Source organism: Chamaea fasciata, unplaced genomic scaffold (assembly GCF_029207755.1).
Source record: "Chamaea fasciata isolate MVZ Bird 193981 ecotype frontalis unplaced genomic scaffold, bChaFas1.0.hap1 SCAF_5, whole genome shotgun sequence".
NCBI lineage: Eukaryota > Metazoa > Chordata > Aves > Passeriformes > Sylviidae > Chamaea > Chamaea fasciata.
This window is the reverse complement of record NW_027094090.1, coordinates 63,409,652-63,435,083: the sequence shown is the minus strand read 5'-3', so window position 1 is coordinate 63,435,083 and position 25,432 is coordinate 63,409,652. Positions and strand designations below refer to the sequence as shown.

Genomic DNA, 25,432 nt, shown 5'->3' with positions numbered 1-25,432 from the left:
GGTTGCGCTGAGCAGGGATACGGGGATACGGAGCTGGGGAGCACATCCTCTGCTGCTGGATGCTCCGAAAGCGGGAGGTAAAGCCATCACTCCAGATTCGCCTCAGTTCCTTATGGAACCGCTGCGGAAACCTCACGCCGAAAGGCAGCCCTGAGCCAGCGGGGCCGGGGCCAAGCCGCTCCGTGACGGCGGACCCGGCTCTGCCCGAGGGCTGGGTGCCCCTGTGGCCAACGTGACCGCCGCAACCCCGCCGGGGGTCCTGCACCCACCGCGGGCCCCACACGGCGGCCGCGGCCCGACCCGCGGCGGGCTCGGCGCAGCCCCGCCACCGAGCGCGCCGCTCCGCGCCCGCGGCTGCCCGGCCGAGCGGCCATTTCCTGCCGGCCCGCCAGCTCCGCGGCGCCCGGAGCCCCGCGCCGGCCCCGCCCCGCGCCCCGCCCCGCCCCGCCCGGCGCCGCCGCCGCCGCCGCCGCCGAAGGTTTCCGAACGGGGGTCGCGCTGCTCCGGCGGCGTTTCCGGAGATTGCCGAGGGGCTCCGGCCCCTCCCCAGCCGCCGCCGAGCCCGTGACCGAGGCGCTCCGGTGGGTCGGAGCTCGGCGCGTCCGCTGCCGCTCCGGTCCCGCGCGGGGCTCGCCGCCCTCTTCTTTCTCCTTCTGCTGCTCTCGCTCCTCCGGCAGCGCCGGGCGCCGCGGTGACAGAGCGGGGCGATCGCGGCGGGGGGCGGCCGGGGCTCCGGCGGCGCGGATGGCGGAGGGCGGCCAGCCCCCGCAGCAGCAGCAGCAGCCACAGCCGCAGCTCCTGGCCGGCGGCGGCGCGGGGTCCGCCCGCGGCGTGAAGCGGGAGCCGGAGCTGGAGCAGCCCATGCCCGGCGGGGACGGCGCGGACGGCGGCCACAGCAAGCGGCTGCGGACGGAGGCGGAGGCCGACGGCGGCGGCATGCAGGTAGCGGGCAGGGCCGGGCCGTCCCCGGCTCTCCCTCCCCGGGGCTCGGCCGGGCCGGGCCGCGTTTGATTTCGGATTGCTGGATTCGGCGCGTTGCGCTCGGGCGTGCGGCCCTTTCCCCGCGGGCAGCCGGGCGGGAGCGGCTCCGCCCCGGGCCGAGCCGGGCGGCTCCGGGGGCGCAGCGCAGCACGTGGGGCGGCGGCGCGGGGCCCCGGGGGAGCCGCCGCCGGGTCCGGCGCCCCGGGCACCACCGGGCAGCCCGCGGAGGCCGCGGTGTCGGGGCCGGGTGCGGGACACCGGCAGCGCTCCGGGGCCGGCGGGGTTTACCCGCGCCGCTCGGGGCTTGTACAGCACCAGGAGAAATCTCAGGTGCTGCCTGGGAAGGGGGAGAAGCGGAGTGGTGGGGCATTTTCTAGGCTGGTTCAGAATCCCACGTTTCTGTCGTTTCCTGCCAGCGCGGTTTGATCGTCCCTAAAACAGCTTGTTTCGGGTGCGTTGGCCTTTGTGTTTGTGCGGTGATGCTGCCAAGGTGTTTCTGCCTCCCTTCGTCTGGGTGTTGTGGAGGGTGGTTTTATTATGGTAGTTGCACTGGCCTTTTCTGCGTCTGTCTCTCGTGATGAGTGTATCAGAGCTCTTTGGAAGCAGCGTGATTTATTCATCTGAACTTGTTTCTGTTCTCACCTTTTCTGGGGTTGGTAAGCACTCCTGGCTTTCCAAAGGGAGCACCCTGTTCTCTCCATGGTGCTCCTTGTCAAGATGCCAGATGCTGGCCAACAGTCTTCCCTTTTTATTTCCCAGGATGTCCCCCGTTTTCCTGCTCAAGAGTTATTTATTTTTTTAAACAGCTTACAGCGGAAGGGTTTTGTTTGTGCTTCTGTCTGATGGTCAGCCTTTCACGGTGGTCTCAACACCCCATAGCATTGTGTTTTCCCGAGTGTCATGGCATGGCCTGAACTGGAGCTCCATACCCCATACCCAAGTGCTGCTGCTTGTGCTCTCCCAAGGGCCAGCGAAAATCGTGCTCTTTTATCCCTTGTAGCAGTGTGTTCTCCCCCACACAGGTGTCACGTATGACTCAGGCAATGTGTACAATTGCAAGGAGAAGGATGTGTGTTTATATGGTATGTCTTGCTGGGAGTTATGAATGAGTACACAAGCATGGTGGCATGAAATTCTTCCAGCTCTTCAGAATTGAACTGAGGCAGAGATCCTTTGTAGTTACAGAAGATGCACCAGTTTACCCTGCATATAGTGGTTTAAACCTGGGTAAATCAACTGAAAATTGCCCAGGAAGGGACTTGGGCTGGTTTAGCAAAAGTCTGATTTTTTTTTTTTTTTTTTTTTTTTTAATTGCATAGGAGTACAATTTCTGTACTGATAAAAGACTCCTCCCTATATCTACATTGAAAAGTGTCTTGTCTGTTCAATGAATAATGCAAGATAGTAAGATTGCAGCGTTCAGCCATGGGGCTGCAACAGTGTGTGTGTGAAACAGTGTGTAATGCTGGTGGTCCCGATACTAGGGATTGATTGTGGAATTAATTAGCAGAAAGTTGAGGTTTATTTCTGTACCAAATAGTGGGAAATAGTGGAGAAATTAGGTGAGGTGCAAATAGCAGAGCCCAATTTTTAAGTGTGTCTGTAGTCAGTGTAGCTGTTCCTCAGATTAGGACACCCATATTGCACTTATTTGGCATTCTTAGTGTAATTTTAATCTCTCCATATGTATATATGTGGAAAATATATATCCTTTTATAATAAAAGATGAAAATAAACATATATGTGTGTATGTATACATGTACAAATATGTACCATTATTTGGAACTAGGTGATCTTTAAGGTCCTTTCTAACCCAGAGGGTTATGATTCTATGTCCAGAAGTTTCTCTTGACTTTTTTTAGTTTTAAAGACTGTAGTTTATATATTTCGAGAATCTTCACATGTTTGCAAGCAAGAAGTACCAATTTTGAAGCCAAACATACCAATGATATCAGGGTTAGGAAAAATCTATTCTTTAATGTTGGGGAAATTTGGTATCTTTTTACTTAGAAGACAAAACACAAGATTGTCCTTCATGAGGATTTCTGTTCAGATAGTGCCTTCTTTTGAAGTACTTTACTTTAGAATAACAGCTTCTTTTTAGTAAATCCTCTACGTCTAACTGTATGTAATGCTTACAGGAGGAATAAAGAGCCTATTCTTTGATTTTTTTTTTCCTCCCTCTCATATGTACTAGAGGCTTTCTGAAAGCTGGAAATAAGACCAGCAACTGTTGTACCTTGTTTTTCCTGGAGATCCTGTCAATTTTCTACTTCCTGTTCCAGAGCCACGGGCCGTTGCTGTGTAAACTTGGTGACCTTGTGTCTCTGGGCTGATAGCAGGGAATCACGGAATGCTATGCCCACCACCATTTCTTCTTTGTATAACCTGTACCTACCAATGGCTCAGGATATAAATGCAGCATGTAATGCTGAAATAAATAATTTAGCTGTAGAAATTACTAATGTAGCTGTAAAACTAATAGATTTTTTTGGGGTCTGTTAGCATGAAATATCAGAACTAGGCCATAGGAAGATAAAACAGTAACTAGTTATTGAGACCTTGGGGCTGAGGGTGCCGAAAAGCTTTGAGTAGCCCTTAAATTTACTGGGCTTTTTGTTTTCTGCTGTCTCAGGCCAGCATGCTCAGACAGCTTAAGCAGTTAGGGTTTCATTATCTAATCCATCTTTGATCAGGCCGGATAAATGGTGTTTGGCCAGTGCTGATCTTGTTAGGAGGGTGGTGTAAAGCTGCTTGAGTTGGGATTGGGACAAATCGGATCATGGCTACTATCTGCTTCTGGGACATATTTCAGTTAATCATGGCGTGGGAGGAAAAGGTCTACCAGGAACTGCTGGTTTTTAGCTCCCTCTGTTCCATAAATGGCAAAAGTCAAATGCTACCAGGCAGGAATGTCACCTGGAAGTATTTGGATAGGTTTGTAAGCTTTGGAAGTAAAGGGCCCCAAAGGTACTGCTGCTTTTTAACTGTATAAATACTAGCAAAAACCTGCCTTGTGCTCTGTTTGCTGACTTGGATGGTTGAATCGTTTGGATCAGCTTGCTGATCTGGGTAAAAATAATGCCTAACACAAGGGAGAAGACAAAAAAAGAGAAAGTTATATTAGCCTAAGTCACTTGTGAAACTGCACTGAAATGCAGTTGTTGATGCAGCTGTATTTGCTTCTTGTCAGAGAAAACTGACTGCTGCACAGATGGAGTAGAAAGTGCCCTTGCAACAATCTCTCTCCCCCTGTGTTCCTTGTGTGATGAAAGATGAGAAATGTTGTGGCTAGCTGGGAAGTGTCCCTTTCTCTTTCAAACTGCAGACAAGGCTGTAATTCCAGGGTGCTCTTGTCTTCCCCTTCCAGGTGCTAGAGGTGTACCAGACAGTTCACGCTGCTGAAAAAGTTACTAAAGTATCTTCTCCTTGCTTTGTGTGGGTTTGAATGAGTTAATCAACTCCTCCTTTAGTCCCCAGGCTGACTTTTGATTTAACTTTTTAATGGGGTCTAGGCTGGCTAGTAAATGAAAATCATACCTGGTGGTAATACAGGGGTGGAATTAGATGCAAGATGTGAACAGGGCTGATCCTTGTTCCTCTTCCTTGAATAATTTGTGTGCTCAGTATCCCTGAGTATTTGGGAGAATTACTCTTCTTGCAACCGTAAGCATGGCCAGCTGGTCAGGACAGGCAGTTAATGCAACTGTGGTCTGTGCCTTGCCCAGTCCACATAAACCTTCAGTGGCAGCAGTGAGTGGTGACTCTGTGTTGTCTGTCATTTAGCCATGTCAGCACAGGGTTCATAAAGATGACTAGTGGTGTTGAGATCAGTCCCCTGTGACTAAAAGATGATGTAATAAACGATAAGTCTTTGCTCCACAGGAAGGTTCACGGTTTCTCATCCTATCGTGAGCCAGAAGATGTGACACCCTCTACCACCCTAACTTCTTTCCAGCACAATGACTGGAAACCTTGAACTGCAGGGTGCCACAGAAAGGGGAGAGTGGGTACATAGCTGGTGCTGCATGACAACCAGTATCCTTGTTCAAGCTATGGCCTGTTTGTGGTGCTCCTGAGGATGGCAAGAAATCAGTCTGCTGATAATTTCTAGATAGGTTTGGGTTTACAAGTAAGAGGGCTGACTGGGATTGTAATCGAGAAGGGCCAGTGAATAACAGCTTTTGTGCTGTGAGGGACCCTTTGGAAGTCTGTATTTTTATATCTTACAGAAGAGAACATCTAGTTCCAGTAAATTGTGGAAAAGCTGTGTAATCAGGTTAGTTTTTTCCTCTCTCTTATTTTTCATGGCGTGGCTGTCTTTGTAAGGAGATGCAGAGCAGTGCAGGGGACAGAAGACATTATAGTAAAAGAAATAAAGTTCCAATCTTTTGACCCCTGCCTTGGATCCAGGATGAGGTTTCCTGGGATGCTGTTTCGACAGGGTATTGCTGATGTCATGAGATGTAAAGAATCACCTCTAAGTTTGTTGTTTCTCTGTTTGCTTTTGCCTTTTGTTGTTGTTTTTTTTTTTTTAATATTTGAATGCTATGAGTTAGGCTTGACACAGTCTGGGAACACTTAGAAAATCTTCAGTTCAAAGAAAACCTTTGGCAAACAGACTGAAAGTTAGGATTTTAGAGTTGTTAAGAGTGCTTTAATGTTGGCTCTTTTCTTGCCGTTTTCAGGAAAATGGAAAGCCCAAGTGAAGTATTCTGCATGCTTTAGTACTCCTCCCAGCTCTCTCAGTATTTCTCTGTAGATTCCAGAGGTTTGTGTTCAAAGGTGATGGCCACATTCGTGAGGTTGGAAGCCAAACAGAGGTCTGGCTCTACTGGAGATGGTTTCCTTCTGCATATGTGTACCAGCTGTAGACATAAGCTTTTTATTTTTCCTTTCAGAATTCCTGTTCAGAAACATGAGTGCTCTGGTATTTTGCAGGAGGCCTGGTCTCTCCCTTGCATGGTGGAAAGGTTGCCCACCTCGCTGAGTTTGGAGCAGCTCCCAGGCACATCCTGAGCAATACCCTCTGTCAACTGTTCATCCCAGTGATGCAGCAAGCAGGGCCCCTGCCTTGCCCTTCTGCACTGGGGGTTTGCCCTTCTGTGTTCAAGTGTTCAAGGTTATCTGTAAGATGTGCTGGTCACTGAAGGTTTAGCAGCTGTGTTCCTCTGCTGGCTTTGTGCTTTACTGTGACTGCCCTTTCAACCACTGCTGCGCTGAGGCTGGTGGCAGCAGGAGTACCAGAACACATGAGATGCAAAGGAAGCAGCACTAAAATCAAATCAAATCAGATAAATCAGCTGCTTCGTTTGCATTAGAAGTAGGGAAGCCAAACTGAAGTTGAGATGGATCTTAACAGGATTCTGTGTGTGGTCTGTGGCCCCCTGGAAACTGCTGCTGGAGGACATACCCCTGTTAGCTTGGAAAAATAAAGCCTGTCGTTAGCAGTGTTTGGTTGGCTGCACAGAAACCTCTCCCCCTCTGGAAAATGTTAGGAATCACATTAGTTGAAGATGTTTTAAAACCTGTCACTCTGTGCGACTGACTTGTCTTGTGGTACTCAGCAAACCTTAGTTTTTGTACGAAGTGAAAGAGAAAGGCAGATGTTTTGGTTGTCTGGAAATCTCTTATTTAATTTGCCCATCTCTGATATTACTTGACCTTCTGTGTGTGTGTTTGCTTTTGAAATGCGGTGGCTGAGGGATCAGAGGAGCATCCAGAAGAGAAGTGAGAGAAGCAATTAGAGGTAACGAGTTCCAGTTCATTGAAGCATTCTGTTGATCTACATTTTACAGTGGTATTGAGTGGACACCCAAGTGTAGCTGTCATGAGATAATCCCGATGTTTAGGGATTAGAACTGCTTGACTGCGTTTTGGGCCTTAACTCCCTTTGCTCTCCAGTAAATTTAATTTTGCCAGCAATCTTCTGTAAGTTCCGTTTGAAAGATGTGTATACATTTCCCTCAGCATGCTTCCCCCCCCCCCCCCCCCCCGCTTCACTTTCTTGCATGCATCTCATTTTTTCCAGATTGAATTAGAGATATTTGTAGGAGCCAAGTCCAACTATGGCAGGGACTGGATGAAACAGTCCTCACCAGTCCTGGACCATACCACCAGCTGGACCCTGCAGTGTTCCCTGTCAGGGCTCAGCCAAGCTGTCCCGCTGAGCTGTGCCTGGCCACCTCTCCTGCAGGAAAGCTTTGCTGAGAAAGGCCACATAGTTTTCTGGATTTCTAACCTGGGTTCTGGAAGATTTCCAGGGTGCTTGTGAACCATTCCAGTCTGTCTCTCATTTGGCTTGTCACACGTACATACGGCATCTATCTAAACCACCCCTATCAGCTCTCTTCCTGGACCAAAGGAAATTGAACTCCAACTCCTTAGCAGTGACACGAGGTATTTAAGCAGCCACAAAGAAAGGAAGGTTGTATACAGAGGCCCCTTATTTAATGAGCAGCATCAACTGAACTAGAGCTGGATCCAACATTTGCTTGGGCAGAGTAGGAAGCTTTGGCAGTTTCTGTCAGCTCACTTGGTGCGACACTGGTGTTCAGTCAGCTATACCGTTGTGCCAGCTCCTGACCTTTGGAGTGTGGGCAGAGGGTACTTGTGGTTCACACTGATTAGAAAGAGGTAATGAGATCTTGTTGGATAGGACAGTGGGATTCAGGCTGGCATGTTTTTGAAGTGGCTGTGTGTTACTGGGGCTGTTGCTTATGTTTGCCTTTGTCTAGGAGAGTTCGTGGTGCAGAAAGATTGGATGCTTGCTTCAAAGAGCATGGAATAGAAGCACTTGTTGCTTTTCTTGCATGACATTACTGGGTTTTATCTGCTCATAATTGCCTCAGCAATAATGCAGGTATTAGCTTAGAGATCAGGAAGAAGCTGCACCGTTTAAGGGGGAAGAAAACCCTCATCATGTCAGCACTTTTTCCTCTGACTGTGCATAGCTAAATTTCATTTAATAGAGAGGCTAAAGAATCAACCTTATGTGGCTTTTCTGTGTGTCACAAATATCAAAATAAGCTCCCCAGAGGCCTTTGAGGCCTTGGGATCTGGATCTGGCTCAGGTTTCTTCAAGGGACTGGAGCATTGTGCACTTTTAACGGAGGCTTTCTGCACAGCTTTCCCACTGCTATTTCTGTAGGAGACTCTTGCAGACATTTGGGGTGGTGTTCACTGTTGAGGGTGATGCCCAGGAAGAAAATCCCACCAAGGCATCACTAAAAAGCCTTGATTTAGTGCTGTGTGGGCTGAGGGGAGGCTCTAGCTGAGATCCTGGTGCTATAATTTGCTGTTCGTGGTTGCTGTTCTCCTGCCCAGATCAGGGTGGGAAGGTTGCCTTTCATCCAGCCTGCTCACTGACCTCAAGCAGCAAGGTGGGGGGAAGGCCAGGCTCTGCCTAGCTGCAGGGCTGGGCACCTCTTCCTGGGTCCCCAGATCTGCAGATGGAGTAGCCAAGCATGTCTTTCCCAGCAGCTCCTGTGAGAGATCCTGCTTCTCAGCCATCTCTGTCTGACTCTTTGATTTTATTCTGTTCTGTGTCTTTGCTTCCCTTTTGTGGGAAGAAGAAATGAGGGGAAGCGTAAGCAGTGGCTTCTTCATTACCCTTTGTACTCTGCTGTCCTGGAAAGCAAGTCCCTCAGAGGCCTCTTTCCTACCCTTATTTCATGTTAAAAGCCCTGTGCAGCTTTGGAACAAAGCTGGACCAGGATGGAGTAGGTTTTGTAGGTGCTTCTTCTTGCCTATAGGCACTAGTTCTTTAAGCTCAGCTTTGGAGTGACCTCGGGTGGTTCCTGGGGTTAAAGACCTCTCCCTGGGTGGTGCTGCTTCTGCTCCCAAGAGTAGGACCAGCCACACAGCCTGGGGAGATCCTAAAGGGTTCATTCAGGGAAGGAAGCAGCAGATGGAACTGTGGGGCATACCAAAGGAGGTGGGGGCTGGCAGCATGGTAGAGGCAGTTGTCCTTGGGCTGGTGGCATGTATGAGGGTGGGAGACAGGTGTTTGTGTTATAGTGGCCTCAGGAATGATTTGAATCATGGAGGAAACTGAGACAATAAAGTATATGCAACACTACTGCTGATTTGCAGCAGCGGATCTGTCTCTTGGATAGCCTGCAGGAGAATCCAGCTGGCTTCTGAAGTACCTGCCCATCCTGTTACTTGTTTTGTCCAGTAGTGGTATTTGTAGTGTGTGGAAATGCAGAATGCTCTCAGTGCTCTAGTTCTAGGAAGAGATGTGCAGCTCTGCAGTGGTGCTGGAGTTATGTTTGTCCTGGAGTTATGTTTGTCCTGGGTGGTCTGGAACTGCAGGTGCTGTCTCCTCTGTGCAGGGGCTTGAGGAGACAGAGAATGTGCTGGGATGAGAACTTGTGCACAGCAGGCTGACTGGGAGACTTTAATTTGTGGTGCATCTGCATTGAAGGGGCTGGAACTCATAGCCAGTAACTGCCCAGCAGGAGAGTGTGACAAGAAGGCATCATGTGAGGTCATAATTATGTGGTCATACCTTTTATGTTTTTAGAGATGACTTCATCTCCACAAGTGCAGCAAATGGATAGTGCTCACTGAGGCGCTATTAAACTTAATGGGAGTTTTGTAACCAGTTAAAATGGGTGTAAGGTCAGTCCAATATTTCATTTCTTCTCCTTCATCTCATGCATGACCCCAAACTGAATATACTGCAGATAACCTAAACCTTGCACCGAATGCAGACCTATTAATTTTTAATTGTCTCTTCTACACTACTCACCACTGTAGTGTGGGTGCTTCACAGGTACTAATGATTTTATTTTTTAGTTTCCTGAGAGGTAGAAAAGGTAGTGTGTCTTACTGTGGAAGTGGAGAGTTGAAGTACCTGGTAATAAGACCAGTTTTGCCAAAAGAGGATTGACACTTACAATCTAATTTATTTTGATTTGTAATTTTGATTGTAGCTGGGGCTTTTTTACTGAGGCTGGGTTTTGGTGATGTTTTAATCTTTGATCTACAGCTCTCTACAACTTCCACAATATAAATATAAATATAAATATAAATATAAATATAAATATAAATATAAATATAAATATAAATATAAATAATATATAAATATAAATATATATATATATATATATATATATATATATATATATATGATGCTTACTGCTTCCATAGACTGATCCTTAAGTGTGTCATGTTGGGCAAATGTACAGTGATGTTGTTTTTATCTTAAAACCCAGCAGAATAGCTTGAATTAAGGAGATTGGTCAGCATCATAGTGAAATTTTACTTGGAAGATAAGGTTTGAAATCTAACTAATTTTTGAGATAGAATGAATGCTGCTTGTCTTAAACTACAAAACCACCCACCTTTTGGTTCTGCAGCTGTTTATACTGCTCAGAACACAGCACTTCTTAGGCTTGAATGAAGCAGGAATTAGGAAAAAAGTAGCACATAATCCTGACTTATTGTTACATCCCTGCACATGAGGAAACACTAGAAATTGCATGAGTAGTTGCTATTTTTTAATCTGCAGTCCCTGACTTTTGCAGTTGCTATTTTAGGAGAGAATGTAGCTACACTGCCTTTTGAGTTAAAAAGCATCTTTTGGTCTGTTCAGAGGCAAAGAGCTGCTGTGTGGACAGCAAAGGCAGGAACCAGCTCCTGACCCGTTCCCTGTGCTGGCTCCCAATGGGGACTGGCAGCTCTCCCCCTTTCCTTGGAACACAGGCGTCGGCGTGGTTGCTTGTGCGGTCAGCGAGGACAGAGGCATGTTTGCTGAGGAGACTTTGTGACACATTAGGGCTCCAGAGGGATCCTGCCATTTGGGATACAGGTGTCTTGGGTGAAAAATACATAGTTGGTCATGGACTCGGTATTTCCTTTTTGTTTGCTGAATAATGAGTGCTCCATGCATCCCATCACTGCCTCTTCTTATTGCGTCTGCATGGATGTTCAGTTCTGTTCTCCTCAGCTGAGTAAAGGGTGGGGGGGCAGAATTGTGTTTTTATGGCTGGGGTTCTGTCATCTTCAGGGAGCCCTAGACAAGAAGCCTAGTTTTGGGCTGAATGCCTTATCTTACTTCTAGGATTGTTAGACTACAACACTAGAAGTAGTATAAAGCTGTAGGGGAGGAAAAAACACCCCATCCCAAGGCTTTTTGGAAAGAGGAGATAAAGACCAACCTGGCAATGCCTTCTTTGTGCCTCTGCATGTGTTATGGGAATTCCCATTGCCTTGAAGTGAGGGGAGAAGATGAAGCTGGTGTCCTCTCCAAAACTTTCATGAATCCAGTGGGGACTTGGCATCTGCTAGTGTCACCAGCTGGATCTCTAGCAGGTTTTTCCCTGTCTGACCTTTATACTTTAGCACTTCTTGGAAAAGTCTGACTTCCTGGGCTGGTTAGATTTCCCTAAGAGTGGTGGTCTACATGCCAAGTGCCTCATGTTATGAGAGCTAAGCTGAGATCTCAGAGTCACAGGCAGAGGAGACAAGGCCATTGTTTGCAATGGTGGGATGGACTCAGCAGGAGGTGAGAGTGGCATTTGGAAACAGTGCTGTCAGTATGATGGTTACATATCAACCATGGGCCAGGGAACACTTCAGAGAAGAGAAGAATGGAAAATGGTGAAAGGGAATGGACCAACTGTGGATTTTGATTGTCAGATGGAGAGGGTTACAGTGGAACTTCACTCCGTAGTGTTTCCATCTGTTGTGGTTTAATCTTAGCTGGCAACTAAGCCCCACACAGCTGCTCACTCCTTCCCACTGGGATGGGGGAGAGAATCAGAAGACTAAAAGTAAAAAAACTTGTGGGTTGAGATAAAGGCAGTTTAACAGGTAAAGAAAAAGCCACACATGCAAGCAAAGGAAAACAAAGATTCAGTCACCACTTCCCGTGGGCAGGCAGGCATTCAGCTATCTCCAGGGAGAGTGGGGCTTCATCATGTGTAATGGTGATTTGGGAAGACAGACTTCACTCTGAATGTCCCCCCTTTCTCTTTCTTCCCTTAGCTTTATTGGTGGAGCATGATGCCATGTGGTATGGAATATCTGTTGGGTCATTTGGGGTCAGCTGTCATGGCTGTGTCCCCTCCCAGCTTCTTGTGCATGCTCAGCTTCCTCACTGGTGGGGTGAAGCAGAAAAGGCCTTGAATCTCTGTAAGCACTGCTCAGTAGTAACTAAAACATCCCTGAATTATCAACACTGTTTCCAGCACAAATCCAAAACACAGCCCCAAAACAGCTACTGTGAAGAGAATTAACTCTGTGAAAGCCCAAACCAGCATACAATCTGTCTGTTCCTTCTCTCAGTGCCCACTTGTGACCCATCAGTGCTGTTGTGATGGATGTGGTGAATGAGGCTAAGGCTGGTATTTGAGTATATATGGTCTGACCAACTGATACTTGTCTATATATATGTGTGTGTATATATATATATATGTCTGGGTGGCTTTGCCAGGAAATTGAAATTATGCTCATAATTCGGTCTGGTTTTTGTGTTTGTCTCTGTCCCCTAATTATATCCTTCCAGAAGAGGCTTGCTGCATTTCACCGTCTTGCCTGTTATCTTCTGGCTTTCAACAGGAATATCATATGGTCAGTGCCAAACGCTACAGTTTCAGAAAAATAAGTTTTATCTGTTGATAAATCACAAATTAGCACCACTAAGAATTCTTCATGCTTCATGTTCTGTCTTGAAAACTCTGTCCATAGGTCTGATAACATATCTGAGTGTATCTCTCCATTTCAGCCAGATCAATGTATAATTTCTCCTGGGAATGGTTGTTTCCCGTGGGGAAGGTGTTGACTTGAATAGATGGAGGTGCTCTGAGACCTCTTGTGTGTAAATTTTCCTCCTGTTATTCATTGCTTAAAGGGTTAAGTAAGAATTCCTTCTTTGCTGGCCAGTGGGTTGATATTTTCATCTTGGGCAATATCAGGTATCTGTGACTACTTTGCATGCCAGCAGTAGAATGAGTTGGGTTTGCTTCAACCATGACCCCTTTAAGGGCTGGGAATTCTTTGATGAGTGATTGCAGTTAACTCTGTACTCTTAGTTGATGGATGTGATGGAGAATGTCCATGTTTCTTGGGAAGGTTTCCTTAAATAGGCATGACCTTTCTAGTGAAAACAGGAAGATAGTTTTTGCCTTTTTTCCCCCTAGCATGGTATTTGTTTCATTTTTGGACCACATAATTACTGCAGACATTTACCATAGGAGTAGCTCATAGGTTTGGTAGCTTCATGGGGCAGAGTTTGGCAGCTCCATTGTAGTTTTGATAGGGGTATTGGCTTGCTTTGCAGTGTGGCATTTGATAGAGCATTTGTTCCATCCTTTCTGTAGCAGCCACTATTTTTCATCTTTGGTGACCCGGTTCTCCTTTCTTATCCATTCTGGCATCCAAAACTATGAGGCATCTGCATGTGCAGAGGAAGACTAGCCAATCTGCATGTTTTAATATGTAGTTGGGGAATGGTTAGGGATTCAGTACATCTGGATCATCCTATGTTCTTGTTTCTTTTTGGTTTCACTAGATGTGTGGAATCTGCAGGCAAATTGGAGAGAATGGTCTTGTTACCTCAGAATTACAAGCCCTCTGGCTGTGACTTGAATGTGATGACAATCTGCCTGAAGTAGTGCCTGTCCCTGACCATCCTTGGGAAATTTAGCAGGAGAGGGATGTACTTGATTCTCATGTGCACTGAAATCTTCCAAGATGCCTGGTGTCAGCTAGTCACTGTTGCTGACACAGTGTTAGCAAAGCTCTTTTATGAGGTTTGTGTTTAAATAAACGTAAAATCTCTGTGCTTGGGCTTTCATATCTATTGTGAGGTATTCTGTGAAGTTGGTTCTCTTGGATTTAGTGCTTGATAAAGAGATGATGCATGTAGTCTGGAAAAGGTGCAGTACTGTGGACAAACTGACCAGCCCTGCTGGTCCAGTAATATCAAGTGCTTTTGTTTGGCTTGTGTAGTTTACCTGATCCTCAGGGTTAGTCTGAAATACAAGTTCGATGTACATTCTCCTAAGCAATTTCTCATAGTGCGTCACAAATTTCTTGATGTCTGAAAAATGTTGGAAGTTTACAATTAAAGATTCTGAGGTCTGTAGATCTGTCTGCTCGGTTCTGGGACTGGCAAGTTTTACTTTTGTTTTAGGATGGGATTTTAAAGATAATCCCTAAATCTCTGGACCCCTTGGGCAGGAGTAAACACGTGGCTTTGTTCTTCTTCCATGGGTGAATTCCTACCCTTGTAAGGCTTTCTCTGCCTCTGACTTCCGGGGCAGGATTTTTGATAATGAATGCAGTCACATTAAGTAAGGGAGAGCTTCCCAACTTTACTTTGCAGGTAAATGTTTTTGTGTCTTGTATGGATTTTCCTGGGGTGCAGAGTCTGTTGGATGGTTAGCTTTGCTCTCTGAACAATGTGCTAATATACAGACAGTTATTGCATAGTGCTCCTCGTGGAGGCAACTATCTTCATGAAGTTGCTTGAAAAAAATTACTGTTGCATTTGCACAGGTTGCATTTGAACAGGTGCACTATGAAAACAAGATTGCAGTGGGAAGGGCGGATGGGATGTGGTTATCAGTCATCTCTCATCTCCTGTCCCAGTGGAGCCAGGGCAGGTGGTCCTGCCTTCCCTGGTGACTCAAGGGGTACTATCACGTCTGTTAAATTAGCCCTGGATTGGAGTTGCTGGAAGTGTGTCTAGTCAAATGCTATTTCAGCATGTTGTGTGTGAAGCTAATTGGCAGGGTAGAAAAAGCAGTGTTGCCTGTAGAAACTTTTCTTCTTACCTGCAAGAGCTTACACAGTAAAAATATCCAGTAGGAAAATATCTTCTTCCTTGCATGGTTAGCAGTGATAACCAAAAGCAAATTTTTCAGTTCTATGTTCAGAGTCCTCTGATAGTATTGTCATGGCTTTTGCTTCTGTTTACAGATTTCCCATGTAGCCGAATTAAATTAACAAGACCAGTCAATTCATTGCTACTGTGTTTAAACCCCTGGGCAGCAATGAATCTGGCAAGGATGGAGCATCATTTTCATGTGCTGCTTGGAAAGGGAGGATGTGCAGAGGAACGAAGTAGTGTTACTGCTTGGGGGAGGGGTTCACAGTCACGGCTCAGGTGGCAGATAAAAAGAACATTGTAGGTTCCCAGAACTGCTTTGTCCACTGCTTCCCGTGTGGCTCAGTCTCTAGGTATCAGGAGGTTTTTTCTGTCATGTATGGGCTAGCCAAAGACCAGTGTATCCACAGAGTTTATTCAAGGCAGATAGCATTACAGGAATCAAAACAGAACTCTTGGTTCCTGTTCATTGATTTAATCCTTTGTTTTTAGCAGTTAAATATCCCTGTATTCTTTAGCCTAGCCTCAGTTATCCTGGATTTGAGCCCTTCTTAAGTCCTAATTGCATAGTATTCATGTTAGGAAGAAAGGTGCTGTGAGGTGATGCACAGAGAAATGAGACAAGTCCCCCAGGTCACCTGCAGAGGAGCAGAAATCTCAGAGCACTGGGTTCAGCAGGCCATCTTTCCTCCCCCTGTTTGAACAAGGTGGCCTCCTTTATTGCTGCCCCCTCCATCTAAAGGGTGGTCCTTGGAGGCTGTTTGGAACACATGGTGAACCGCACACTGCTCTTGCCTTACTGCATCAGTTTTCTGTGTTAGCAGGTGGTAGTTTGTAGCATTTTACAACATCTTTCTGTAGCACCAAAGTTCAAAATTCAAATGGATTGCATATATGGATCTTCATCCTGTTGTTAGATGTTTCATATTTTATTTGGGCTTGTGCAAAATACAGGATATGGTGGAAAAGGTGCTACAGATTTTTTTTTTTTTTATGCCCTCTCCCATGAGTCTGCATAGCTTGTCAGACTGGGATGATATTCTATGCTTAACTTTGCAGCCAGTTTGGAATTCTGGGCTTCACTGTGTGATGTTTGCTTCTCTTGTCTGTTTCCTCCAAGTCTTTTATGTGGAGTTTACAGATACTGGTGCAGTTTGCATAGCAGAAATTGTCCCTTTGTAGCAGCTGGTGAGTGGATGATGGACAGCTGATTAAGCTAAACCCTCAAAAGGCTTTTGAAAAAAACCCAGTACTATTAAATTTATGATTTGCAAATGTTGTGTCAGTATTACTGGGTTAGACAGCTTTAGACCACCTGGTGTAGGTTGGTCTGAATGATGACACCGCTTTGCTCTGGGCCACCAATCCTTGTGTTTGCGGGGTATTTACAGTGGTCACAGCCCCTGCGTAGTGACTCTCTGTGTTGGGGTGCATGGTGTGAAATCATACCTTGAGGCTAAGTGGGGGTAAATAGTTTCTGAAAGAAGTGATCCGTTCTCTTGGCGCTCCATTTGACTCAGAGTTTCTTTTCATGATCTCATAGAAAATAAGTAATGCCAAAGAAAATAATTTATCTCTAAATCCAGCAGACCATGGTGGATGTGTTGCCTCTGCTGTCCTTTCAAGAGGCAAGCTGGTGTCCAGTGCTGGCTGTGCTCATCTCAGCAGTGCTGACAGCAGCAGTGTGTGGGGTGATGTGGCACAACATACCCACAGTGCAGCTGCATGTCACTTCTGTCACCTGGTAGTATCTGTAGGTCCGCAAGGAGACCTACACGCAACATCCTTTGCATGTTTAGTACCACCATGCCACTGTCAGCCTCTCTCACATCCACACTGCTTTAGAAGTGAGTGGACATCTGCTCCTCCTGCAGAGGAGGAGGGTACATGTTTGCTCATCCACGGTTTCTCTGATCCAAGTGTGTTTTCAACTCTGCCTTTGTATTTGATGGCAGGTCCTCCGTCCCCTTGGCGCGTGTCTGCAACGTGCTCATGTGCTGGCATGCGTGTAGTGCCCTTGAGAACAGACCAAACTTATTAAAATCATTGCTGGTTGCCATGGTGGCTGTTGTCGGTGTGGGCTAATAGGAAAGGCAATTACTGCTGCATGCTGGGGAGTGTACGGGGAGGCTGTGGGCAGGGGGGTACAGGCAACTGCATGCTGATGAGTTGTGTGACTGATAGCTTGGATGTCACAGTGAGCAAGCAGCAGAGGAGAGAGAGGCAGGAGATACCCTGTAATGAGGTTTGGCCAGATATGCCGTATTTCCGCCTCCTGGGCAGGCTCATTGAGAGATTCCCACCCTTCCTTTGATTGTCGGGGGAATCTCGGGGTTGAGTTTTACATTTTCAGCTGCGCACAGCACAGTGCTGCTCAGTGACTCTCAGCTGGCCCAGGAAGTGAGACAGAGGTGGAAAACTTTATGTGTGTTGAAGATACTCATTTAGTCCCTTTCCTGCTGTTTCCTCTCTGTGAATATTCCTCTTCAGTTCTTACTTTGCTGTTTCCTGTCGGTTGAATGCCATGATATAAAATAGCTCAAATTCTCTTGGAGTGAGTAGGATCACTTAAGAAAAGTTCTTCTTACAATGAATGTGAAGCTAAAGGGAAATTGCATCCTTCATCTTGATTCTCTGAATTTGGGCAGCATGTGTCCAAGCAATGCCAGCACTGTTCGTGCCAAGTGCAAACATGAAAAGAACTGGGATTGTTTTATAGTGCAGAGCTTGTAGGAAATCAGTAAGTTCCTTGAAAGATTTGAGTTGGAGAAGTAGGTGGGAGCTGTAAATCTTGGGGATATCAAAAACCGCTTTGGCAGTGTTTGACAGAGCACTGCACTCCCAAACTGAAACCCTCTGTCCCCTCCAATTTGTTCTGCTTTCCCTTTCCCTTGTGCTAAGCAATGGCCTGAGACCTTGCTGCACAGGAGCTCTTCCAGGAGGCTCTCTTTGTACATTAAGAGGCACATCACAAAGGTTTCTTCTGGTTTACAGAATCCGTGATGGTGTCAATGAAGTTAAAACGATGGCTGTCACCCTCTTCAATAGGGAGACAAGTCCCTGGAGGCATGGAGGGCGTTTCTGGTCCAGACGAAGTGAGAAGAATCAAACAATCCTCTTGGAGCAGGCAAAATTGGGATCTTGTCTCAATTTCTCTCTTTCGGCTGGTCTCCCAGCTGCTGTTTCCTGAGGCCCTCTGGATCATGCCCGCTGGGGGATAGCTGTGGTGACTCACCCGGCTGGGATAGTTTCCGCAGCGTGTGAGAGCCGTGCTTCCCAGGAAGCCTTGGCACCAGGAAGGGGAAGGTTTCTGGTGCGTTTGATCCCTCAGCGAAGATTATGCTGTGTCTGTTTAATTAGACACTGCTGCTTTCTTTACTGGTGTACTAAATATAAATGGAGGAGCTGGTCTAATATACTTGAAGTTGCAAATGTCAGGAGTCAATAGCTTTATTTTCCTCTCGCCAAATCTGATTTGGTTTTAAGTACTGCCACTAAATCTAATGATGCAGTAATTCCTGTTTGTTAAAAAGGAATGAGGGATTTAGACTGACACAGACTTCATGCTCTTCTCCCATCTCTCTCATCCCACCTCTGTTTTACAAAGGAAGAGTTACTGGTTGGTTTGCAGGTGTTTGTACAGTAAGATCTGAAGGTCAGAAGGCTTGATCTAAATACACTGTGAACTGAGTTTGTATTCAGCTAGTATACCGTTGTTAAGGTCTTCTCTCTGCACAGTTTTTGGCCCAGACCTGTACATTCCAAGCATTATCTTTGTGACAGTCAGCAGAGTGCCAAAAAAATTTAAAAAAAACATAAAAAATGCAGTAAAGATAAAGAAGCTGCCTCTGGAGCCCAGGCTTCATGTTCTGTCTGGGATTCTTTGTTTGCTGAGCTACAGTCTAAGTCCTGACAGGCCCCAGGGAGATCTGTAATGGGACAGACATCTGTGCTTAAGATGCCTTGCCCTGTTGGTCTGCTGTGCAGGAAAAGGAATAAGTATCAAATGAGATTTCCCCCCACTGGCTCTTACTGAGCACAGTGGACTCAACCTACCTCCTCCATCTGCTTTGCCTTGTACAGTGCTATTGCAGACATTGTTTCCTTGTGTGTGACTGTGAGCTGTAGCACGATGCCTGGAAAGTAAGCTCACTGAGAAGTACAGCTCGCTAGGAAGTACAGCTGGTACTGCCGGCCGCTGTGTGAAATGTATGATTCCCGAATTGGTTGGAAAGTCCTTGAGCGCAGAAACGATGGGGAGACCTCCTCCTCCTGGTGAAGACTGATTCAGTGTTGCTAGCAGCAGCGGTCTGACTTCGCATCTTGCCGTCGTTTGTTCATGCCCTGGCCGATCTGGAATGCTTTTGTCCTGGCCAGTACGATAATGTGGGCTACCTTGTCTTGGGGCAAAACTTGCTGCTGGGCTGGAGGAGGAGGAGGGAGCATGCTCATTACGTGCTGGAGGCATTTTTGCCGTGTTGCGGCATGTGCTGGGAGATGCATGATTGAAAAATGAGAGCACCTAGAACCTTGGCCTGACCTGCCAGGTCTGTTCTGGCCTCAGGACTCGAGATCTGGCAGAACAGTTTCAGCATTAGATGTCTTTATGGAATGGGGAAGAAAGAAATCCAGAGAGAATTTTTGCACTTCTTGAGGTTTCCCCATTCTAATGGTGGCAAGAAGAAATTTTTGTTTCTGGAGCGTGTTGAGTTGTAATCATTGTCTGTTCTCAGTCTGCATAGAGTAGTTGAAAACTGTCCCCAGTGTTTCTGTGTGCTCCAGGTCATCATTAGACATGGCCTGACATGGGCTGACTGGCGCAGAGGTTTTTTTCCGAAAGCTGTTTCCTCTGCTGTAAGATGCAGTGTTGTAACACTATTGCTTTGAAGGTTAACATTTTTCTTTCCCCAGCATTTGTATATAGTCTTGCCTTATCCCTCTTTTCCCTCCCCGCAGCGTTTCCTATTTTTGATAGAGCAGTCTAACACAAACGTTTCCAGGGACAGAGCAGTGGCTGCAGGAGAATAGCCTTCAACCTCTTCTGCTTTAAGCTTTGGGAGCCGGGCTGATGGAGAGCACATGACGCTGCCGGTGGCTTTTCCTTCCCGGCGGGACACAGGGAGCTGTGTGCGCGAGGGGAACAGAACAAGCCGTGCTGTGTAGTGTGTCGGCGCTCCGCTCCCGCTGGTGGCGAGGGCAGGCCGGGCTGCTGCCAGCGTGGCACGGCTCGCCCAGCCCGCGGCTCTCCCGGGCACGGAGGGGCTCGTCCAGCCCGGTGCCGCTGGCGCTCCGCCTTCGGTGCTGACCCCGGGCGGGAGTGCGCGGAGCAAGGCGATGCGAGCAGGCTTCATCTTTCCGCGGCATGGTGTGAGCGAGTGGAGCGCCTGAATTATTCACTCCTCCTCGGCCTGCTGTTCCTATTGAATTCCCGTGTCGAGGCACCCTGCCAGCACCCGCTGATGAATTCATTGCTGTGCCTGCCCCAGGGGCAGCCCTGTGTGTTCGGGGCTGGAGGGGGCGGGGGGCGGCCGCCTGCGCCGGGCTCACCCTGGAATTGGGTAGCTGCAGGTCGGTGAGCCTGACTTGCCCTGAAGCCCTTCCATCTGCAGCGTAGGTGGGCGCCGGCCCCTTTGCTGCTCAAAGGGTTGTTGGCAGGTTTGCCTGTGTTTTTACCTGTCTCTGCGTTGCAGCCGTGCTGAAGCCTGCCTGGGCTCCCTGATCCTCATCTTCTTGTCCCAGCTCTCCACGTGCGGTATCTGGTATTGTGTCCTAGCTGTGTTTTGTCTTGGTGGAGTGGATTTCTCTGCAAACCACATCCTGATGTTTCACATACCTTTTGAGGTTCTCCTTATTTCTGTATCCTGAGCTTTCAGGGGTGATTGTGCTAGAAAAAGATCCCGTTTTAAAATTTCTGAGAGGAATTTTTTATTATTCCAATAGAAGCCATTTCCCTTTCGTCTATGATGTTACTCTTAGTAATCAGAATAAATTTTTTTGTTAAACATTTTAAAGGTCTCTACTGTTCACATTATCACAACTCATAAAAGCTGTTGAAGACACGTTTTATACTTTTGAAAGGAGATTATCGCTTCTCTTAACAAGAACTTCTGGATGTATGTTTGGTACCATCTTCATTGTGTTGATCCTCTGCTTTGTTCCTCTGTATTTTCTTTTTTGAGCAATTACAGCAGGTGGCTGGTCTTTGGGGAAGCTTCCTTTGACCTGAGTGCTCTCTGGTCCCAGTTGACAGGGGCGGATCGAGTTTCAGGTCCTCCTCCTGGCTGCGCGGAGGAGTGTTTTTTCACCTCTAATTGGATCATGTAAATCGGCTCTTTCTTTGTCTGGTCCTCTTTGTTCAGAATCGCCTTCTGGATTTTGCCCAATAAATCGGCCTTGACAATGGATTGACTTTTCCTTTAGTAATTACGCTGATACTTGAAAATTGGTGTAACTGATGAGCAAAATAGGTGTAATAATCAGAATTGTGACCGATAATTTTCCTCAAAAACTGATTTCTGTAGTAGAAGCAATATGTAAGTGATGGAGTACAAAGTAACAAGGGTTTTTTTTTTTTTTTTTTTTTTTTTTTTTTTTTTTTTTTTTTTTTTTTTTTTTTTTTAAATCCTTCGCTGTTACAGCCCTCTGGGACTAGTATTTGATAAAGTGCTAAGGGGTCCCCGGAGTCCGACAGATGCTGGTGAAAACAGAGCTCCTTTCCAGAGAGAAACCCAGTGCTTTCATGCCAGTGCAAATGCTGGTGGCCGGAGTGGTGCATCTTTCTCCTGGGCCATGGAAAGCTTATCTGGCTGGCCACTCAGCTAAAGGCAAAGTCTTTGAGAGTCACTGGCTGCAGTTTGTAGTGTGTGTTGGTTGTGTTGGGTAATGTGGGAGGAAGGATGTGCTGTCCTTCTTTTTCCCACTTTGGCACTTAGGCCTGGAGCAATGGAGTGTGCTGTTACCTCTGAAGTGGTGTCTACAGTATTGCTTGCTGTGGCTTCTCTGTAGCACACGGCAGAGTCATTCAATGGAGAAAGAGGAGCAAAACAAACCTCAGGAAAGCCTAAATCACAAATTGCATGAGCATCGATTGGCTATTGAATCAAAAAGGCTAGAAGGAAGGGAACAAAGGATAAAGTCATCTGTTTTGTCCTTTGTATAGGCAGGAATGGGGAGGAGGTGTACTATTCCCTGTCAGTAGAGGAGAGGGAAAGCAAGCTTCTTTCTATTGCTTTTAAAGTTGGATGAGTGGGAGACATGAAGTTGCAAAGGTGTGAAGCCGTCATGAAGCAACCTGAAGAAAGTCTAGGACTGCTCTTTCTGATTAGCACACAGGGCTTGCAAATGTGTTTTTGCTGCGGTAAAAGCATCCAGCCCCTCCAGAAGTAAATACAAAGGGTGGCAGACTGGGACTCATAAATGGTGAGGCCTACATGTAGTCAGTTGGGAAGCTAAACCTGGTTGTAATACGTGGCTTCCAGGATGCAGGAGTGCCGGAATTGCCTGTTGTCAAAGTGTGGGTCTCTCTGCTTTTATGTTTTCTTTGTGTAGGAGAGATTCTGAGTTTTGGAGATTCTTATTTGTAGCCATTTTGGCTTCAGTAATGGCCGCAGAAGAAACAGAAAACTTTATTTCTTCCTTCTTCCTTGTTTCATCCCCCAGGAGATTTTTGACTGTTTTCTGAAGGGAGCAAATTTTGGTCTTTTTCTCTCATCTTCCTAATCTGATTGAAGAGCAGTGGGGGACAGAATTCAATCTGTGGTTTGCATGTGTTCAGTCCCTCTGTCCTAAATCTGTACGGTGTCTTTCTGTGCAGCTGATAACAGCTTTCTCGTGCAGCACTTACATCTATGTGAAATTGCAGTATCCTTTTTTTCTTTCTTTTTCTTTCTCTGCTGCTGCTTCAAAGCTGCAAGTAATCCTCCAGGCAACAGTGGTATCTTTCATTAGACTCTGACTGATGCAATACTGTCTTCACATGGGATGGGATTTGGGAGGTGCAGTTTTTCCACCCAGGAGGATTACAAGCTCCATCTTGATACAAACATTTTTACACTACAGGTGGTAGTGTTGGTGCCTCAGGACTCTAGTTTTAGTTTTTGGCACTAAGAAGATATGCTGCAAATTCAGGAATGCTTCTAGACCTTTCTTCCTTTTTGTGTCAGTTTTAGAGCTGCAAAATCTCCATTGGCGTCGGTAGTTGCCTAGAAAGTTTAGGGGTCTGTTATGTTTCAGTTTTGATCATGTTCATATATAACTGTATATAATATAGCTGCAAAAATAGATGTTTTGTATACACACAATCTTCTGTGATCATAATTTAAGTGCTTTCTTGTAATGCATTAAGCAATGTGACTGCTATAGGAGATTTGTTTTGTTCTTTCCTCTCCCTGTAATACAGGGAAAGCAATATATGCTCTTTCAGGATTAGTTTTTGAAGACTTTTTGTCCACATTCTTAATGCGAAAGAGAAGTCATGCGTACTTTTAGTATTTAGAAGTCTTCTACATGCTTCATTCTCCCCAGAATCAGTGTTCTGCAGTTGGTCTTATCAAATCTGTGACATCTGTTTGTGACAGTGGTAGATGGGTCTGTAGCTAAGAGCAGTGCTTCTGCAATGAGAAAACCTGGGGAGAAAGGTATTAGCATTTGTTTTTGTAGATCTTCTCCAATTAGTGATCTGAAAAATAGCTACCTAGTGTAGATAGATTCAATTGATGAAAATGCCTTTTCCCTCCTGGATTCTCACAGCCTTGGACATAATTAATGGACTAAGCATGACAGCTTGGTTTGCAGTACTCTTTGCTACTATCCTTAGAGCAACACTTTGCCCATGAAAACTCTCTTAAGTAGCTCCAGTCTCTGGTAAAGTAGCAGCAGACTTGCATTGCTCCTTGCTTCTGAGGGACACAATAGCAAAGTTTGAGCCAACATCACCTGTATCTGGTTAGGCCATACAGTACTGGAGTTGTTTTGGCATGAGGAAGGGAAGCCATGAGATATGATGACACCATGACTTTCTTCTGCTGCTTCAGATAATTGCTTGATGTTTCTGATGATCAGTTCTTCAAGGGAGTAAAAATTCTGAATCCTACAGCGTTTTTAGATGCCTGTGTAAAAGGCTGTGGAATGCATGGAGGTCAAGGACTGGTAGTTTCTAAGGAGAAGTCTTGTCAGCAAAGTTCTCATTGCTGCAGTTGGTTTAAGCTGATGGGAAGCTGCTTTCATTGAAAGAGAAGCCCTGCCTTCTCCCTGACTCCAACCATGTGGTCATGCACTCTCCCACATACAGGTGTTATGGATTATGTGGCCTGCAGCATCCACCTTTGTTCATGAATCTAATCCTTCTCCTTTCTGAGGGATTAGTTTCCAGGAGGATCAGCAAGCTGATCTGATTTGCAGTTTTCTTCTGTGATCCCTACTGTGCATGCAAGAGGTGAAGTAGGGATGTGCACTTGGGAACCAGAGAGGAAAAAAAAAAAAAAACAGAGTGATTTACTTTGCTGGTACAGTGATTTTTGAGGTTGGCTTAATCTGGCTGTAAACCCCATATTCTTAAAAGGTTTGTATCACTGCCTAGCTCGAGGGAGTTTGAGGTTTAATCCCTTTATACTTGGGCTGAGCAACGTGCAGAGGGAAGGAGCAAGTAGAACTGAATTTAGGACTGCAACTGTCTAGAGCTTTGACTAAAAATGTTGGCTACATTTACAAAGAAACCTTGAGAAATAAAACAAAAAAACCAAATGGTGCTTTGGCAGGGTTTTAAGATTTAACTGGCCCTCTCCTCTGCTATTTGCCACAGTGCCTTAGGTCTGCTCCAGCTCCGAGGTTTGCTACACTGCCAGTTTCTCTGTACCTAATTTAAGATGTTTTTGTGTTTAGTGGGAGGGTGACTCCCTTTTTTGTTTCCTCCATCTGAATGTGCTGCATAGGAAGATACACGATGCTGTAATTTCAGGAGCCCAATGCTTTTAGATCTCTTTTGTTCTGCATTTCATCTGCAGGCTCAGGGAGGGAAATGTTACTTCTTAATGCAAAGAAGTCTCCAGGGATTGCACACAGGAGAGGTTTTTAGACTAAATTGTGGAGGAAACAAGCTTAGGTGAATGTGCTGTGACAATCCCTGCCCACACATGCACACTTACAAACCAAGCAGTATTTTCGATTCCATTTTAAAGTTGGAGGAATTACAATGCTATCGCCTTCCTAAAAGCTTTGTGAAAAACGGTGATGGGGTGGGAGAGATGCAGACAAGTGCCCCACGGAAGGCGAGGCAATCAGGGCTTGTGGATTATGCACTCCATGTGGTGCAGCTGGACAATTAGTCCGGCCATGCCATGGTGTTTGCTCCCTTTTGCCCGGAGGGACCATAGCAGGGGACGTGGTGGTGGGGGGGGGGCTGTGGTTGTAGCTGCAGGAGGCTGGAATGGGAAACAGTCAGGGGGCAGAGGGTACAAATCCCCGAGGAACTAGTTTGGGTTAGTTTCACCGCCTTGTTTATTACATTGTCTTGCAGGAGGGGAAGGGAGGGGGCTTTGATGCTTTTGTGTGGTGCTGGCAGGAATGTGCAATCCGGGGGTTTTGAGACCTCCTGGAGGGGGGTGTGGGTCTTTT

The 25,432-nt window shown here is 46.5% G+C and overlaps 1 protein-coding gene across 10 annotated transcripts in view; it reads left to right on the top strand.

Moving 5' to 3' along the window:
• The first annotated feature begins 474 nt into the window (after positions 1-474).
• RBFOX2 (RNA binding fox-1 homolog 2) overlaps positions 475-25,432 on the top strand; it is a 171,299-nt gene continuing 146,341 nt past the window's right edge. For 6 of the 10 annotated variants that reach the window (XR_010720880.1, XR_010720878.1, XR_010720881.1 and 3 more), the window contains exon 1: positions 475-942. Coding sequence is in view for 6 of the 10 variants with exons in the window: in XM_066184021.1 (XP_066040118.1) it covers positions 745-942 (198 nt within the window). In the remaining 4 variants the exon portion in view is untranslated. The remainder of the gene's footprint in view (positions 943-25,432) is intronic. The other 4 variants (XM_066184018.1, XM_066184017.1, XM_066184020.1 and 1 more) reach the window with 3 other exon arrangements.